This window comes from Telmatherina bonti, assembly GCF_933228915.1.
Source record: "Telmatherina bonti genome assembly, chromosome: 22".
In the NCBI taxonomy this organism is placed as follows: domain Eukaryota; kingdom Metazoa; phylum Chordata; class Actinopteri; order Atheriniformes; family Telmatherinidae; genus Telmatherina; species Telmatherina bonti.
Window position 1 is genome coordinate 31,344,083 of NC_136631.1, and position 17,982 is coordinate 31,362,064.

Genomic DNA, 17,982 nt, shown 5'->3' on the forward strand with positions numbered 1-17,982 from the left:
CACAGTCACTTTTTTCTCTTTCACTTTTCTTTGTTTGAACCCTTTCACTTTTATCAGTAATGTCACCTATTTCTATATTGATACGTTTCATGGCGCATGCACAAGATTTAACATCGGACACAACGTTATGCATGATTCACACATACACACAGTTCAGTATGAGGAAAGCACACATAGAGACACTTAACGCGCAGATCCAGGTACCGCACACAGCTGACAGGCGCACAAGCAGCGGGTTACACACAGACACACGCTGTAGTAATATGCACACAACCTACATCTCTGCTGGTTTATGGATACACTGAGGTTTGTAATATGCAGATAGTCTTCGTTTTTGTTGGTTTATGGATACACTGAGTTTTGTCACTTGGAATGTGCGTGGAGCTGGTACAAGAGAAAAGAGGTTAAAAATGCTTAATCGGATGCGTGAAATGAAGGCAGACATCGTTCTCCTGCAGGAGACTCATTTATCTAATTCAACAATAAATCTTTCAACGGACCAGTTTGTTTACTCAGCTTGCTATAATTCCAGACAAAGAGGAGTAGCCACTCTTATTAATAAAAGGTTAAAATTTGACATTGATCAAACAATCACAGATCCAGAAGGCAGATTTTTAATAGTCACATTATCTATTCAAAATGTTAAGTTCACTTTTGCAAATGTTTATGGCCCAAATGTTGATGACTCCTCCTTTTTTCACTCCCTCTTTACTTCGCTCTATGATCACTTAGATAACACAATCATTGTAGCAGGGGACTTAAATGTTATTCTTGACAAATACAGTTCATCTGGGAAGTATCGAGGTTGGAAATCAGCTGAAACGGTTAAACAGTACATGAAGGATTTTGGTCTTTGCGATGCATGGCGTTCTCATCACCCGACACTGAGAGAATACACTTTCTTCTCTTCAGTTCACCATACCTATTCTAGACTAGACTACTTCCTAATCAGCAGTTCACTCATGAGTGACATATCAGAGATGAAGATCCATCCCATAATCATCAGTGATCATGCACCTGTATCATTAACCCTTAGAAATAAGAACAGTGAGCCAGCCACTAGAAACTGGAGATTTAATACATCATTACTTACAGATTCTGAGTTTATCAGTTACTTTAAAAGAGAATGGTCCTCATATTTAGAAAACAATAACAGACCAGAAACTTCAGCGTGTGTTCTGTGGGAAGCCGGAAAAGCAGTAATGAGAGGGAAAATAATATCCTTCTCTTCCCACAAGAAAAGGAAGGAAACTTTGAGAACATCAGAATTAGAACTCAGAATTAAATCACCAGAGGAAGCTTACCATGTCTCCCCAGAAGAACACACACTGAATGATATTAGAAAAGCCAAATTAGAACTTAATGAAATAATAGATAAAAGAACACAATTCATGGTGCAAAGACTTTGATTGGACAATTTTGAACATGGGAACAAATCAGGAAAGTTCCTGGCTAACCAACTCAAGGCAAATAAGGAGAAAACAACAATTTCCTCTATAAAAGATTCAGAAGGAAATATCAGCCATGATCCTGACATGATAAACAATACTTTCAAAGAATTTTACAAAGCATTATATTCATCACAAATGAATCCAACAGATGAGAATATTAACCAATTTCTTAGTAGCATCAATCTTCCTAAAATAAATCAGGAAAATAAAATGGCTCTAGAATCACCTATTTCAGTTCATGACCTCCATGAAGCTCTCCACCGTATGCCAAATAATAAAGCACCGGGTCCAGATGGTTATCCAGCTGAATTCTACAAAGAATTCTGGACAACACTGGCTCCAACCTTTTACAGCATGGTATTAGAAATAAAGGAAAAGCAAAAAATACCCTCCAATATGAACTTGGCGAATATTTCAGTCCTATTAAAACCAGGAAAGGACCCTACACTCCCATCCAGTTATCGTCCAATTTCATTAATAAACGTAGATCTCAAAATAATCAGCAAAGCTCTAGCCAGAGGATAGAAAAAATAACCCCTTCCATTATTCACCCTGATCAAACAGGCTTTATAAAAGGTAGACATTCCTACACTAACATGCGCAGATTAATTAACATAATAGATTATTCAACTCTACACAATCTGAAGTCCACAGTTATTTCTTTAGATGCAGAAAAAGCATTTGACCGTGTAAACTGGAAATTTTTATTTGCAACTTTAAAAGAATTTGGGTTTGGGTCATCATTTATTGACTGGGTAAAAATATTATACAACAACCCGAATTCAATTATACAACAACCCGAATTCAACTGTGAATAACCAATGACAAAACTTCTCCAAACTTCTGCTTACAGAGAGACAGACAGACAGGCACCAGACAGGGCTGCCCACTTTCTCCATCACTCTGCCATTTTTATCGAACCCCTGGCAGCTGCCATAAGACAAAACCCAGAAATCAAAGGAATTCAAGCTAAAAATATCGAACATAAAATTAGTCTTTACGCAGATGACGTTTTACTTTTCCTTCACAACTCGCAAACAACACTTTCTCAAACAATCACACTAATTAATAAATTCTCTTCAATATCAGACTATTCTATTAACTGGTTAAAGACTACAGCAATGCCCATTAACTGTGACTTTAAAAACATATCTAACACCACTATACAGTCAGGAAATATTAGTTATTTAGGTATAATAATCTCTCCCAGACTAACCGAACTAATAAAGTTAAATCATGATCAGCTAATAAAAACAGTAGAGGATGACCTCTCAAGGTGGAACCGCTTGCCCATATCACTTATGGGGAGGGTTTCCACCGTTAAAATGATGGTTCTACCAAAAGTTAATTACCTTTTCTCAATGGTTCCCATCAGACCATCCTCCACTTGGTTTAAATCACTAGACTCCCACATATCCAGATTTCTCTGGAAAAACAAGCAATCCTGCATTAGTCTAAAAACTTTACAACAGACCAAAGACAGAGGTGGGTTGGACCTGCCAAATTTTAATCAATATTTCTTATGTAATAGGCTGCAATGCATCTCCAAGTGGCTTGATCCAAGTTCTTTGGATGAGCCATGGCTGGATGTTGAGCAAGCATTGTGTGAGGATTTTTTCATCTCTGATTTACCATTCATAAGCTCAACTGTCAAGTCATATAAGTGTTTTAAAAGCATTAACATCAGCTCCAGTTTAACGGCTTGGTGGGAATTCCTGAAAGTAACCAAGTCTGCGCTTATTCCATGTAAGCTCACACCCATCTGGAACAATCCTGACTTCCTGCAAAACAGAAAGATGATAAACTTCCCTCAGTGGAAGAATAAAGGAGTGAATCAATTAGAACATATAATAGAAAATGGAAACTTTCTGCCATTTGATGCAATTTCTTCACGGTATGAATTCAGCAGCACCAAATTCTTAGAATACCACCAACTTAAATCTATTATAAGTAAGAAATACACCCCTGATCAACTAAACTTGCAGTTACCTATCAGGGTTGCAGAATTCTTAAATCTTAAGGCCCCGAAGCTACTATCCAAAATATACAGATTACTATTGAAGCTAGAAGATTCCATCTCTCTCCCAACTTCTAAATGGGAAGCAGACTTATCCAGTAACTTCAATCAAAATGAATGGTCACAAATCTGCTCAAACACATTCAAAATGACTATGAATTCAAACATGCAACTAATACAATTCAAAATTCTGCATAGAACTCATTATACGGGACACAGGATGTTCAGGACGGGTCTGTTACAATCACATATCTGTTCACACTGTATGGACAACACAATTGACAGCTACTATCATGCCTTATGGTCTTGTCCACCTGTCCAGAGATTCTGGCTCCATGTATGTAAAGATCTGTCAGACTGGTTTAAATGTAATATCCCTGCAAACCCCAAATTGTGCCTATTGAGTCACTTAGGTGAAAATAACATAGGGTTTAATTTAGCAAAACCAATCCTCAGCAGCCTGTGCATCGCGAAGAAAACTATCCTTGTGAACTGGAAAAGCAAACAGAATCTGTGTATCCAGCAGTTTAGAAATCTGTTATTAGATTACATCAGCATGGAAATGATGTCTGCCTCCTCAAAGGATCAGTCAGTTGAATTTCACTCTCTCTGGTCTCCTGTGATCAGCTCCATCACTTAGTGTAGGGGGGAGAGTGTGACCTCATCCCGCTCGGGGCTGGGGACTGGCTGGGTGGCTCAGGTGGCTGTGGGTCTGGGGTGGACCCCTGGGCCGGGTTCTTGGCTGCTTCATTACTGAGGGGGCTAGGTTTCCAGACCTGGCGGGAGGCCTTGGGTGGATCAATGGTTGGAGTTGCCTTGCGGCGGTGGGGCGAGTTCGCTGGCGGGTATTGGCTCCGTGACAGGTGGGGAGTGTGAAAGTACATGAGTGTGGTGGTGTGTATGTGGGGTTATGTTGGTGGTACGGGAGAGTGATGGGGTGGGTGTACAATGAGGAGTGTGAATGTGGATAGAGGGGTGTAGGGGTGTGTGTGTATGTGTGTGTGTGTAGAGTGGGGTATGCATGTATGGAAGAATGGGTGATTATAGAGGGAGCAGGGATGTGTGTGTGATGGGGTGTGTGAGTAGAAAGACTGGAGTGTTTGAATGGGGTCTTAGTAGGGGGGTGCATGTTAAAGTGTATATAGAGGGAGTTTGTGGGGGGGTTGTGTTATGAGGTGTGTATGTGTGTATAGGGGAGTATGTGAGTGGGGGCACAGGGGTAGGAGAGTGTGAGTTTGAGCGTGTGTAAGAGAATGGGTGGATAGGGTGTGCTTGAGGAAATGTGGATGCGTGTGTGTGTGTGTGTGCGTATGTGTGTGTGTGCGCGCGCGCGCGCGTGCGTGTGCGTGCATGGGGGAGGGTTTTGGTGCTCAGGGAGCGCTGCTGGTGCACTGGGGTGCGGCCTGGCTGGCGCTCGGTGGCGGTCTGGGGATCCCGGACCTCCGTCAGTGTGGGCTGGGCCCTCTGCCTGCGGGGGTGGGGGGCTGCTTCCGGGCTCTTGGGGCCGTGGGGCCCGCGCTCTCTCTGCCCTGGGTGGCCGGTGCCCGGCGGGGCCGGTCCTCGCTGGTCCGGGCCTGCTGGGGCCTGTTCCCCCTGACTGCGGGGGACTTTGGCTAGGACCCCCCTCTGCGACCTCCTGGGTCAGCACATGGCTGGCCCTGGGGTGGGGTGGTTGGGGTCTGCGCCTGGGGGTGGCTGCCGATGGCCCCAGTCTCGGGGGTACTCTTGGCGTGCTTCTTGCCTTTGTGTGGGAGGGGTCACACTGGCGTGATCACCTTTTCCGGAACACGTTCTTCTCTGCATGTTCTGCTTGCTCAGCAGAACACAGCATCCAGACCATCATTCTGCTTGCCTAAAAGGGGCGTGTCCTTTTGATAGACAGGTACCCGATCTCCCACTTCAAGTCAGAAGAACGTAGAACAACCGCGGTTTTTAGCCAGTTAACAATGTGACTTAGCTTTAGCCCGCTTACCTCCGTTAGCTGGTTAGCTCCTATTATCTCCGGGTTAGCTCGGTTAGCTCTTAGCTACAGAAAGCTCAGAGTTCGCTTGATGTCAATCATCCACCCCCAGAGCTCACAGCCCCCCTCTCAGCTCCACCTCTTTGCCCATATTTGTATTTTCCGGGCGAGACAATGCGCATGACGCTGCCAAGATGGCGATGGTTGGAACCACCCATCGAGCTTCAATTCAGCTCTTCAGAAACCTACGGGTGACGTCACGGAGGCTCCGCCCATCTTTTTAAAATACAGTTTATGATTTATTCATTTTAAGGACATACGCCATCTACAGGTGAGATGCTGTTACTGCGCTTCTTGCAACCAGTTACTTTTCCCGGCATAGGTGTTTCATTTTCAGCACAACACTGTCTCCCTGATCTTACATCACTTCCTAGATACAGTAGTAAAATTTTGACAGAAACTACTCCAAAAACCCGAAATATTGACTTTATAAGTGCATTTTTATTCAACACTGGCTCCTACAATATTTTTCTACATATTGATTAAAGTGGGGTTCGTACCTGCAGCATGCACTGAATTTAGTCCCTCAGATTCAGAGTAGAGGGCTGGATCTTTTCACAAATGAAAACATGACAATGTCCAGAAGTGTGGACTTTTCCACTGAGGAAACACCGCTTGTTTGTCAACACAAGAGTCAAGGATCTGATACTTTGACAGAAAGGTGTGAGTTTGTCTTTTTCCTCTTCCAAACAGACTGAGGAAAGGTTGAAGGTTCGCTGGACAGGTTTGAAAAACCTGTCCTGAGCTAAACCAAGATAGGTCCACGCAGGTACAATAGCGGCCTTACGGCAGTCACATCAACTGCAGCAGGTGTCCAGGACAGGGTCTACCTGAGACAACTTTACTCTAAATCATAGCAAAGAGTGACGAGCAAAGAGCAATGAAGATTTGACCATTTTAACGAATAAAACTAAAATGCTTAACTTTCTTCCTTAACATGTTTAACAGGAAGCAGCTCAGCCATCTTCTGGCCGTGCAGAATGCAGCTCGCATGTATGGAAGAGTGCATCTTACACAGATGTTCCCTTTATAAGCAGCTTTTATTCAAGCAGGCTTTTAGTTCAACTTGGGTTTTCATGACTCGGGGTGTTCATGTGATTTGTTTTGTAAGTAAACTTGTTTAACTTGTAGGCCGCCTGTCTGACTACAGACGTTCTGGAAAGATACCGGTCTGAGACAGACATTTAATTTGATCCGACTGGTGGGACCCAACCACTACAGACCCAACATGAAGTCAATCGTTTGGTTTCGTCTTATTTAGTTGTGTTCAGGTTGTGTTTTTGGGTTGCACCAGCTTGAGCTAGCTGCCATTAGGCAGTGTACAGGTACAGGAATGGTAAAAACACAGCGATCACCCTCCCTCCACCCTGTCAGCTGTGTGTGTGTTTGAATGGGCGAGGCTGAACTGGGATTTCTACAAACGCCAGCAATGCAGCAGCTCCCTGCTGAGCTCTGCAGAGGTGTGGTCATGTTCATTTCCAATGCAACCGCTTTGCACCCATCAGGAAATAAGCTTAAGTTTGGCTGCCTCGGTCTGTCTGCAGCTTTCTTCCAACACTGCTGCTTTATGTTCACATTTTCCTCCACTGAACTAAAACACAGCTCACAGAACATTTCCCAGTACATAAAACTCTGCTTTTACAAACAGCGGTCAATAGAAAGGATACGTGGTGTTCCCTCAGTGCGACAGACCATGTAGATGCAGGCAGCCATGACATGGGAGGACTTGCGACCACGCGTCAGGTGTTTGGTGAGCGCCATCTTGTAGAAGTTGAAGGCCGTGTCCAAACAGTGCTTGTTCATCTGCAGCTGGTGGCCCAGAGTGTTGATGTGCTGCTTAGCTGAAGATGCAGAAAACAAAAGGTCTGTTCAAAGAAAACCAACAATTTCTTTTCCCTTCAGATTTCTGCATCAATCTAACTTTCACGAAGACAAAACAACAAGAAATGAGAGTTTAGAGTCATAAATTCATCCTCTGATGGCATGAAAGGCTCCATTTTAACTCACTGGCTGCCATACATAGTTGTAGCAGAGATCACGGTGTTTTGGAACATTTTGGCTCCTCTGTTGGGACTGCAGAACGTGGGGGGGGGGGGCGGCGGCGATTGAGTGTTTGGGCGTCTTCACACTCGGAGTGCATTCACCACATGTTGGGTGTGTGCTGGGTGCGCGTTCGGGGGAGCGCGTTTTTGAGCCGTTTTGACGCGCATATGGCAAAATCGGCTTTCCATTTACAGAATTGGCAGAAGATGTCTTTGGCAGCCAATGAGGTAACTGCAGTTATGAACATTGATGTGTGTTGAAGTTTTGGTCTAGGCTAGCCATTAGCACACCCTTGTTGTGTTGTTTTAGCTCTTCTGCGATTATTTTCATGGATAATTAATAATTCACAGGAGTTTTTATGTTTGTAAAAACGTGGAAGGTTCAGTTTCGTTGTTGCAACATTATGGTATTGATGGTCAATGGTTTTCTTCTTCTATAGCGCTTTTCTAGTCATGTCGACCACTCAATGCACTTTACACTACATGGCTCAGTCACCCATTTACACACACACACTCCTACCCGACAGGCACATTGGGGCAACTTGGGACTCGGTGTCTTGCCCTAGGACACCTCGACAAGCAGTCAGGGGAAGCCTGAAATCAATCTCCCAGGTTGAAAGACGGCTGGAATCAAGATTTCTTTTTTTTTTTACAATTTAAAAAAAAAAAAAAAATTTTGGTCAAAAAACAAATTTTTCCCCCCCCAATTTTAAATGTTTATATGTTTAGATGCCAGATGGAGATGAAGTTACGTTTTTCTCCAGCAGGGGGCAACATGTTTCTCTTCGACTGACAGTAACATCAGTTATATCCGATTTGGAAAACACGTAAGCAAAAGACGGAGAGTGGCGAACAACCTGTTAAAATGTGCAGATAAATTCTCCAACAAATGAACTACAGCACTAAAGCATGTAAAGCTTAAATAAATGGTTGCCATGGGTCACAACCTCCATTTCCACCACATCCGCCTCATGTCTCAGCAGAAGGGAGACAGAAAAAGGTTATTCGAGTATGAGCTCATCATGTTTCATGTCTACCAGCCTTTAGGACCACTTACACACAGAAGGGCAACGCATCCAAAAACACACGAGCATGAGAAGCTGTTTTATTGTAATTACACACCTGCAAAGAGCACAAGGCTTTCATTACACACATGTGCAAACATACGTGGCTACAAACAAGCCTGCTTAACTACGCTGTTAGGGGATCTAGCACAGAAACATGTGTTCTCCGTCTGCGCACACACAAAGCGGTTCAGGTGGAGACTTTTAATCACAGAGCTCCCATGAAGCTGCCGTGTGTGTGTTTCAGTTCTTGACCCAGGATGTGCTCAACATGGTGCGCATCACCTCACACCAGACCTGTGTGACCTGCTGAGTGGATGTCTGGGACTGCGAGGGGCTGAACTCATTGTTTCTCATCATGCTGTTCGTGCAAACATCATGTCAGACGAGCTCGCCGCTTTAATCATGTCTGGGTTCGTGGTCCTGTTTTACTGCACGAAGCAAAGTGGTTTTTAAAGCTGCTGAATATCTGAAGTTGGTACAGATCAACTTATAAAATCCATAAAACCACATTTTTATTTTGTCCCCATCAAAATTTTGGAAACATGTCATTTTTAACATTAAAATACCTCTAGCTCGCCTTTATGCTTCAAACTGCTTTGATGCTCATTTTCATGACTCACTGGCCTCTGTACTGATAGAGCATCAGCTTTTAATAGGAGACAACTTCCCTGCAGTTTGACTTCATGACACTGATGGAAAAGGAGCAACAGGAAGCAGAAACCAACGAGTGGCATCCACTGAACCACCGATAAGGTCAACTGAGCTGACATCTGGTGCATAATGTATATTTCTAACAGAAAATTCTCTTTTTTCTGCTCAACTTTTTCAGGAATTTACTTTAGTTTTACATAAAAAATGCTGCAATATGCACAGAACTGAGATGATCCAGTCTGAATGTCTGATCATAGGGCTGTTGTTCTTCTTCTGGGCAACCTAGGGCTGCTTGTTGGCGTCTTGGCTTCATCTTTACTTCAGAATGACACTTCATACAGGAGTTCGTGGTTGAACTCAGTGAATTCATGAAAATAAATAGTCTGTCAGCTGATAATCCCTGTGTGTTTTAGGACTCAGTTAAAGTCAGCATTAGAGACAAAGCTACATCATCTGCTTCAAATCTTCATATAGAAAACGTCTCTGGAATGACTAAAACATGCGAAACAATGTTTCTCATGAAAATATTTGTAAGCAACACAAATTGTTTGATGAACTAAACCTGTTAAGGAAAACAGAAAGTCCTCCCTGCACTGGGAAGAATTACTACAAGAGCAGTAAATATAAGGGAGATCATCAGGCAAATATAGCATCGATGGGGGAAGGGAGGTAATATCTGACTTCATAAGGCTTAATAGCGCCTTCCAAGTGTTTTACCAGCATCTGTCAGAGTCAGAGGTGTGTCATGATGAGATTTTCTGAAGCCACTGCTGCTACTTAAACTGCCCACGAGGCCACATGCCCATTAGAGGCACCTATCACCTCCGCAGAATTAAGGAAAGCCATTAAATCATGAACAGATGCAGATCTGAGGGACTAACATGATGCTTTCAGATCAGTCCCTTGTTGCTAAATTGATGCCTTGCAGGAGCGTGACGTCATGATGCATTCTTCCTTACCGACACCGTTGTGATGAGAACTGACGCTTTATTCCAGCTGATGTGATGTAAGGCTCATGGATTATTCTCACTTTAGTCACTAGAACTGGAAAAATTTGCTGTTATTGGTTGTGATCAATATGGAGACCCTGCAGAAGTTTTCCAACAACAGAGTGTGACTTGTTTTACTTCTCTGGCTATGTCTTTGTAGGAGCAAATTATCGCCAACATGTGACTCGTCTCCGGTTTGTTAAAGGCTGCGCAGCATAAATCCCAGTTTTTCCAAATCCGACCCAGTCTGCTGTCACGTGTGGTCCTGAACCAGATCCAAAGCGAACGCAGTCTGAACATTGTGAAAATGAATCTGACTTTTACATCATCATGCAAGACAGACGTTATGATTCTGCACCGGGAGGCAGCATGATCGGATGTAAGGCAGTCAAAAAGAGAATCAAGAAGAAGAGAAAACAAAAAAATACCCCGTAGAGAGAAAAAGAGAAAGATATTTCATTTTTGTACTTTTTGCAACATCATCACTAGATAAAAATCGATAATATAGGAGTGTGAATTGGCAAGAATCTGGCGATATGATATGCATCACAATACGGGCCACCAATACGATATATTGCGATATATCAGGATACTATAAGCAAGACAATATATTGCAATTTTTCTTTACTATCTACGAGAATCTATAATTCCCTGCAGAGTAAATAAAAACACTGATCTTTATGTACAAGATGAATAAAGAAATGAAAATCTGCCTCGTCAGTAAAGATCAATTGTTTGATAAAAAATCAATACAGTGCTTTTAAATATCGATATTGTCACACAAAATATTTTATCGATACTTTCTTACACCTACTATACATACTACACATAACTATATCATAAATTTGTAAACAAAAATACATAAACCCAAACACGAATGTAGCATCCATATTTACAGACAACATGCTGCATTTGACGTCACACCGTGTGCAATCGTGGTCACATTTAAAGTATAATGTGAACAACCATCAAAGACATGGATAACAACAACAACAACAAAGGGATTGAGCATTAAAGACACACTACAAACTTTTGCCATTTTCCTGTCACGCGCCGTGGATCGACGGCTAATTTAGCCTCCATCCTGCATCCTACCTGACCTGTTAGCTCTCTCCAGCCAATGGAAGACGATCTCACCATGACGCTTATTTTGTCTGCTTCTCTCTTTGAATCTTTTTTGCATTTCTTTGCTAAATCAGCGACGTTGCATGTTCAAAACAGCCAGTTCTTTATTATACCGTGAAGCGAAACATCACATAGCATCCTGGATGTAAAAGTTATATAGTTCCAGTTTCTCAGCCTCGTGCAACAGCGTCTCCAGAAATGCACGATAGATGTCACTGTGTCATTGAACGAGTCCAGAATGAGAAGTTTTAAGGTTAGAAAGACCAGCAGTATGATTCTAGCCTACCTTGTCTTCTTTGTAATGATTAGTAGGACATCCTGGTGGATAAAACAAACATTAGCATTAATTAAAACTAGCTAAACTAGCTATTTAAACTCACAACTCGTCGACTTCCTGCTTAGCAACCATAAAACAAGAAAGCAGCTATGACTTTCATCACCTTGCAAAGTTTAAATTAGCCACAACATATTAGAATATAGCACCTTAAAAGACGCATTGCATAGCTTATTTACCTTAAAACTTTGTGTTTCAGAATCGTTTGATGATGTCTGCGTGGTGGTGGGGACAAGATGGTGCAAACAGGAAACCACAGAGCAGCTGATTGGATCCAACAAGCAACTTAACCAGCAGAGATGTTTTGCACATTTTACAGGGTCTTTTCAGGGTCATTTTGTGGTGATTGTGGACTTTTATCCGATGTAGAAGTGGTCAGACTTTTGGACTGCCTTGTATCATGATGGAAAACCGACAAGTTCCGCGTGTGTTTGCAGACTGTAAAACTGTAACTTCTACCACAGAAAATACTCCTCTGCATTAAAGATCAGAGCCACCACCAGACAGGAACATTGTGGACCAGGATGGTTGTCTGGCTACAGGAAAATTACTCAGGAAGATCTCTAAACTTCTAGTTCTAACTTAACCCTCAAGGTTGTAAGAGAAGACTTCTTTGACATATACACTATTCACAAAAAGTTAGGGATATTCAGCTTTTGGGTGAAATTTCACAACAAGCCTAAAATGCATTCAAACCTGTACAGGTGAACTTAATGTGATCTTCTCTAAGCTTTTAAATGCACATGTCCAACTGTTAAATGTTTCAATGAATTTTGCACAAGTTGCTGTTCTCTAACAAGGAGCTTAACGGCAAAAATCACGGCAGGTGTGTGATCCTTGAATTGACCAATAAATGTCCTGGTTCAATTAGAGCTGGTGTTTAAACAGTTGTCCTCATCATGCTGTTCACATTTTGACATCATGAGACCAAGACGACACCTAACAATGGAACAACAGTCCCTTGCCATTGCGATGCTTCAAACAGGACGTTCTCAGACAGAAGTGGCCACTGAGCTTGGAGTGTCACAGAGTGTCATCAGCAGGTTGCAACAGAGATATGGAGAGACTGGAAGAGTCACAGAAAGGCCTAGAAGTGGACGTCCTTTGGCCACATCCCGTGCTGATGACCGCTACATTGTGAACACTGCCCTGAGAAACCGGATGATGAATGCCACTCAACTCCAGGCACGTTTAAGAGAGGTGAGAGGCACCCAAGTGTCACATCAGACCATTCCAAACCATTTCCATCAGCGTGGTCTGCATGCTAGACGACCTGCACGGGTACCTGACCACACCACCAGGCACAGGCATCATCGTCTTGCGTGGGCCAGGGAGCATTTACGCTGGACGAGGAACCAGTGGGCCTCAGTGCTGTTCTCTGATGAAAGTCGATTCACACTGAGCAGAAATGATGTCCGGCAACGATGTTGGAGACGTCAGGGAGAGCGCTATGCATCAGCCACTGTTGTCACCAGGCCAGCTTTTGGTGGTGGCGGTGTTACAGTGTGGGCAGGGGTGTCCACTTGGTACAGAACTGCCCTACACTTTGTGAATGGTACAGTGACAAGCCCATACTACCTGAATAACATCATTAATCCAGTGATTGTGCCCCTACATGAACAGCACAGGCCTAATTTCATCTTCATGGACGACAATGCTCCTGCTCATCGAGGCCGCATCATCAGGGAACGGCTGTTGGAGACTGGTGGACCTCAAATGGAATGGCCTGCACTCTCTCCAGACCTGAATCCCATTGAAAACCTGTGGGATCAGCTGAGCCGTCGTATAGAGGCTCGAAACCCTGCACCCCAGAACCTCAATGACCCGAGGGCTGCCCTTCAAGAAGAGTGGGATGCCATGCCTCAGCAGGCAATAAGCTGCCTTGTGAACAGCATGAGACGTCGTTGTCAAGCTGTAATTGATGCTCAAGGGCACATGACGAGATGTTGAGATGTTCAAATTTTTTGTTGTGGTGTAACTACCATTGTTGTTACCTTTTGTGTTGAATGAATTTTTTGAGATGAGGAAATCAGTAGTGCATCCTTCTACTTAAATGTCTTACTTTTATGATATTATATCACTGTAGCATGAACATATTGCATTTTCCATAAATTTCACCTGAAAGCCAAATATCCCTAACTTTTTGTAAGTAGTGTATATTTGTTGGGACCGCTGTCTTCATGCCACATGTAGTTAATTCACAAAGAACGATGTGTTTGCTGTAAATTTGTAAAAGTATTTTGGTGAACTTTGCTAAATTTTGAAGCGTTTTACTGGATAGACAACTGTTTAGCTCCGTAGGCCTACAGCGAGTTGTAACACGGTCCACCACTTCATGCAACTCACAAGGCAGACGTGATGGTCGTATCAGCCATTCCGCAAGTGGAAAATATGTTTTTCATCTGTTGCCGTGGGGTGCATCGTCAACAAAACCCGTAGAGTAAACAAGTTTATGTTGTTAAGTTTATGTTTTAGTGCTGCACGATTATGACCAAAATAATAATCACAATTATTTTTAGCAATATAATGAGCTGTTTAATCAAAACAATCCGTTTTACCTGCAACAGGAAAAATGTGGACCTCAAATGTCCAACCAATCCAACGACACTCAACTGGTAGCTGGTAAAAGGTGTGCGCGCATGGTATTGAGGCAGCTTAATGAAGCCTTAACCACACTATCGCCCCCTGGTGGTCAGCAGACTACTGGCTGAGAATTGTGTGATCAGAGACGCATGCAGCAGAGCTCGCATTTTGAATGTAAATATCATTGACGATCAGATTTGTTTAATTGTGGCCGCCAAAATCGTGATCACAATCAAAATCCGATTAATTGTGCAGCCCTACTGCAGATGATAAAGTGGTCCGCAGACTTGGCATGCAGCTTTAAATAAAACTTTTCCCCGTTGGTTAGAGTTATTATTCTGGTATTTACTCAAGTCTTCACTTCACACCTGGATCTCAATCAAAGCTCAGAGATTAACGAACAACATCTCATGACATTTACATGAACAGAAAGAGGACATCCTCCGGGTGTGTGACATTTACGCATGCATCTCCTCATTAATACACAGGGAGCTGGGAATACATTTGGATATGCTTTTAAAAAGGATTAGATAAGACCTACAAACTTGGCAGACACCTCTAAACACTCCAGTCAGGGAGTGAGGTGAAGGAGGAAGACTAATGCCTTTCAACAAGGGAAAGAAACTGAAGATGCAATGACTTAAAGAGTAGAATGGATAATTCCCGTCAGTGTCACGAGTGGTGGTGATGAGGACTTAAACACAGGCACAGCAGCATGCAGGTTAGGGACCAATGTTTAATGAAAACAGGAAACCGGATACGACAAAATCCGACACGGCCGACTGACAAAGAACAAATGAAACCAGAGTATAAATGCACAGTAACAAGACGCAGGTTGACTGACAGCTAAATGAAACCAGGTGAACTAATGAGCAGGAAGCAAAACAGAAAACAATACACAAGAGGAAAGAACCGATGAAAAAAAACCACAAAAAAAAAAAAAAACCAGGAAACCAAAACTAAACAGGACAAAACAAACCAAACTAAAACCTCAAAACCATGACAGTCCTATACTGCATTTCCATGACACCTAGAACAGCACAAAAACCAGACTGCTTATAAAAGGATGGGCAGATCCTCTGACGTCACCCGTAGGTTTCTGAAAAGCTGAATTGAAGCTCGGTGGGCGGTTTCTACCATTGTCATCTTGGCAGGGGCATGCGTGTTGTCTCACCAAGAAAATACAAATATGGGCAAAGAGGTGGAGCTGAGATGGGGGCTGTGAGCATCATGGTGGAAGACTTACATCGAGAGAACTCCGAGCTTTCTGTAGCTAAGAGCTAACCTGGAGATAACAGGAGCTAACCAGCTAATGGAGGTAAGTGGGCTAAAGCTAAGTCACGTTGTTAACCAGCTAAAAACTGCGGTTGTTCTACATTCTTCTTACTTGAAGCGGGAGATCGGGTACCTGTCAATCAAAAGGACACGCCCCTAAAACTGCCTTCATCATCATCTTTTATCACTTATCCGGGATCGGGTCACGGGGGCAGCAGCCTAAGCAGGGAAGCCCAGACTTTCCTCTCCCCAGCCACATCTGCCAACTCTGCGGAAGGGATCCTGAGGCGTTCCCAGGCCGGCCGAGAGATATAATCCCTCCAGCGTGTCCTGGGTCTTCCCCGGGGTCTCCTCCCAGAGGGACGTGCCTGGAACACCTCACCAGGGAGGTCCAGGAGGCATCCTGACCAGATGCCCGAGCCACCTCAACTGGTTCCTCTCGATGCGGAGGAGCAGTCGCTCTACTCTGATCTCCTCCTGGATGACCGAGCTCCTCACCCTATCTCTAAGGGAGAGCCCGGCCACCCTGCGGAGGAAACTCATTTCGGCCGCCTGTATACGAGATCTCGTTCTTTAGGTCAGACCCACAGCTCATGACCATAGGTGAGGATAGGAACGTAGATCGACTGGTAAATCGACAGTTTCGCCTTCTGGCTCAGCTCCTTCTTCACCACGACAGACCGGCACAGAGTCCGCATTACTTCAGACGCCGCACCAATCTGTCTGTCGATCTCGCGCTCCATCCTTCCCTCACTTGTGAACAAGACCCCGAGATATTTAAACTCCTCCACTTGAGAAAGGACCTGACTCCTGACCTGGAGAGGACAATCTACCCTATTCCGGCTGAGGACCATGGTCTCAGATTTGGAGGTTCTGATTCTCATTCCAGCCGCAAATCGTTCAAGTGAGAGCTGGAGATCACGACCAGATGAAGCCAACAGGACCACGTCATCTGCAAAAAGCAGGGACCCAGGGACCGTGTGCCCTGGGGGCTCCTGTGGGGGGTACTCCGGGAGTATGGGGTACTGGACCCCCTTGTACAAGCTGTGCGGTCCCTGTACGATAGGTGTCAGAGCTTGGTCCGCACTGCTGGTAGTTAGTCGGATTTGTTTCCAGTGAGGGTTGGAGTCCGCCAAGGCTGCCATTTATCCCCGATTCTGTTCATAACTTATATGGACAGAATTTCTAGGTGCAGCCGAGGTGTTGAGGGGATCCGGCTTGGTGGCCTCAGGATTGGGTCCCCTAAAAATGCCAAATTTCTAAATTAAATTACTTTCAGTTGTCATAAAGGTAAATCTGACCTATTAAACCGAAAATGGATTTTTGAACCAGGCTGTAAACATTTTATTTTCTGCTATAAAATTGGTCTTTTTAACATGGGAGTCTATGGGGATTTGCTCTGTTTTGCAGCCAGCCCCTAGTGGATGAAGGGGGAACTGCAGTTTTATGCATTTCCGCCTAGGCTTCACTCTTAATCGCTGGAGGCTCCGTCCATCTTTCATATACGGTCTATGAATGTCACCTAATATTTACAACACAAGAGCACTCGCCACCTCCATCGTATTACAATGTTTACTGTTGCACCAGCTGGAAAAAATTTCCCCAAAAAAAGTTGTTTTTTTTCTTTCATCCGAACCTTTAAAAATTTGTAAAACCTGAAGAAGATGAAGGTTTTTCTGCGCCAACGTGTTGGATGATTGACATCAAATCTCTGAGGAATGTTTCCAACACCTTGTTGGATCTATGACACCCAGAATGAAGGCAGTTCTGAAGGAAAAAGAGGTCCAACCTGGTACTAGACAGGTCTGTTGTTTCTGTCCCTGCAAAGCACTGAGCCTCAGTACCATCCACACTTTGCCTGCTTGAGTCATTTCAAGCTGAAGGTGCAACCTCTGTTAACTGCTGTGGTTCCTAACAGAGTCCCCAGTTTCCATCCTCCCATCTGCTGTAACACACACGCCGTGACTAACTAATCCCCTGCATCCTGCGCCGTTACTCAGCGTCTGCTGCAGTCTGACAGCTCGGTGACTCGACAGTTCTGCCATATGAAGCATCATGAGCGGAGCAGACGGTTGTCGCCGCAGTAACCAGCTGCTTAGAGTCCAGATCTGGGCTGCCTGCCCACCAACCCGCTCCAAGCGAAGCCGGTCGCTCGGTTTCCGCACAGCGGCTGATGTGATTCACTTCTGTAATGTTAGCGAGAACACACCCACAAGGGTCCCTCTGGTAAGGAGGTAAATCAGCTGACAATTTATTAACATAAATGGAGAAATGTTGAAAAAATTATCACTTCCTGCTTCTGACAAAGGCTGGATGAAACGAGATAACGCCGATTTTCAAGAAGGTCAAAGATAAATCATACATCAGAGATAAAGATAACGTCCATAGCAACAAACCTATGTTGAATACCTGAACCTGCACAGTTCCA

General features: G+C 43.8%; 1 protein-coding gene across 1 annotated transcript in view; it reads right to left on the bottom strand.

Moving 5' to 3' along the window:
- Positions 1 to 17,982, bottom strand: part of LOC306772640 (transcription factor IIIB 90 kDa subunit-like) — a 157,987-nt gene that overhangs the window by 130,714 nt on the left and 9,291 nt on the right. The window contains exon 4 of the mRNA XM_079262208.1: positions 7,156 to 7,329. Within this exon, the coding sequence (XP_079118334.1) occupies positions 7,156 to 7,329 (174 nt within the window). The remainder of the gene's footprint in view (positions 1 to 7,155; positions 7,330 to 17,982) is intronic.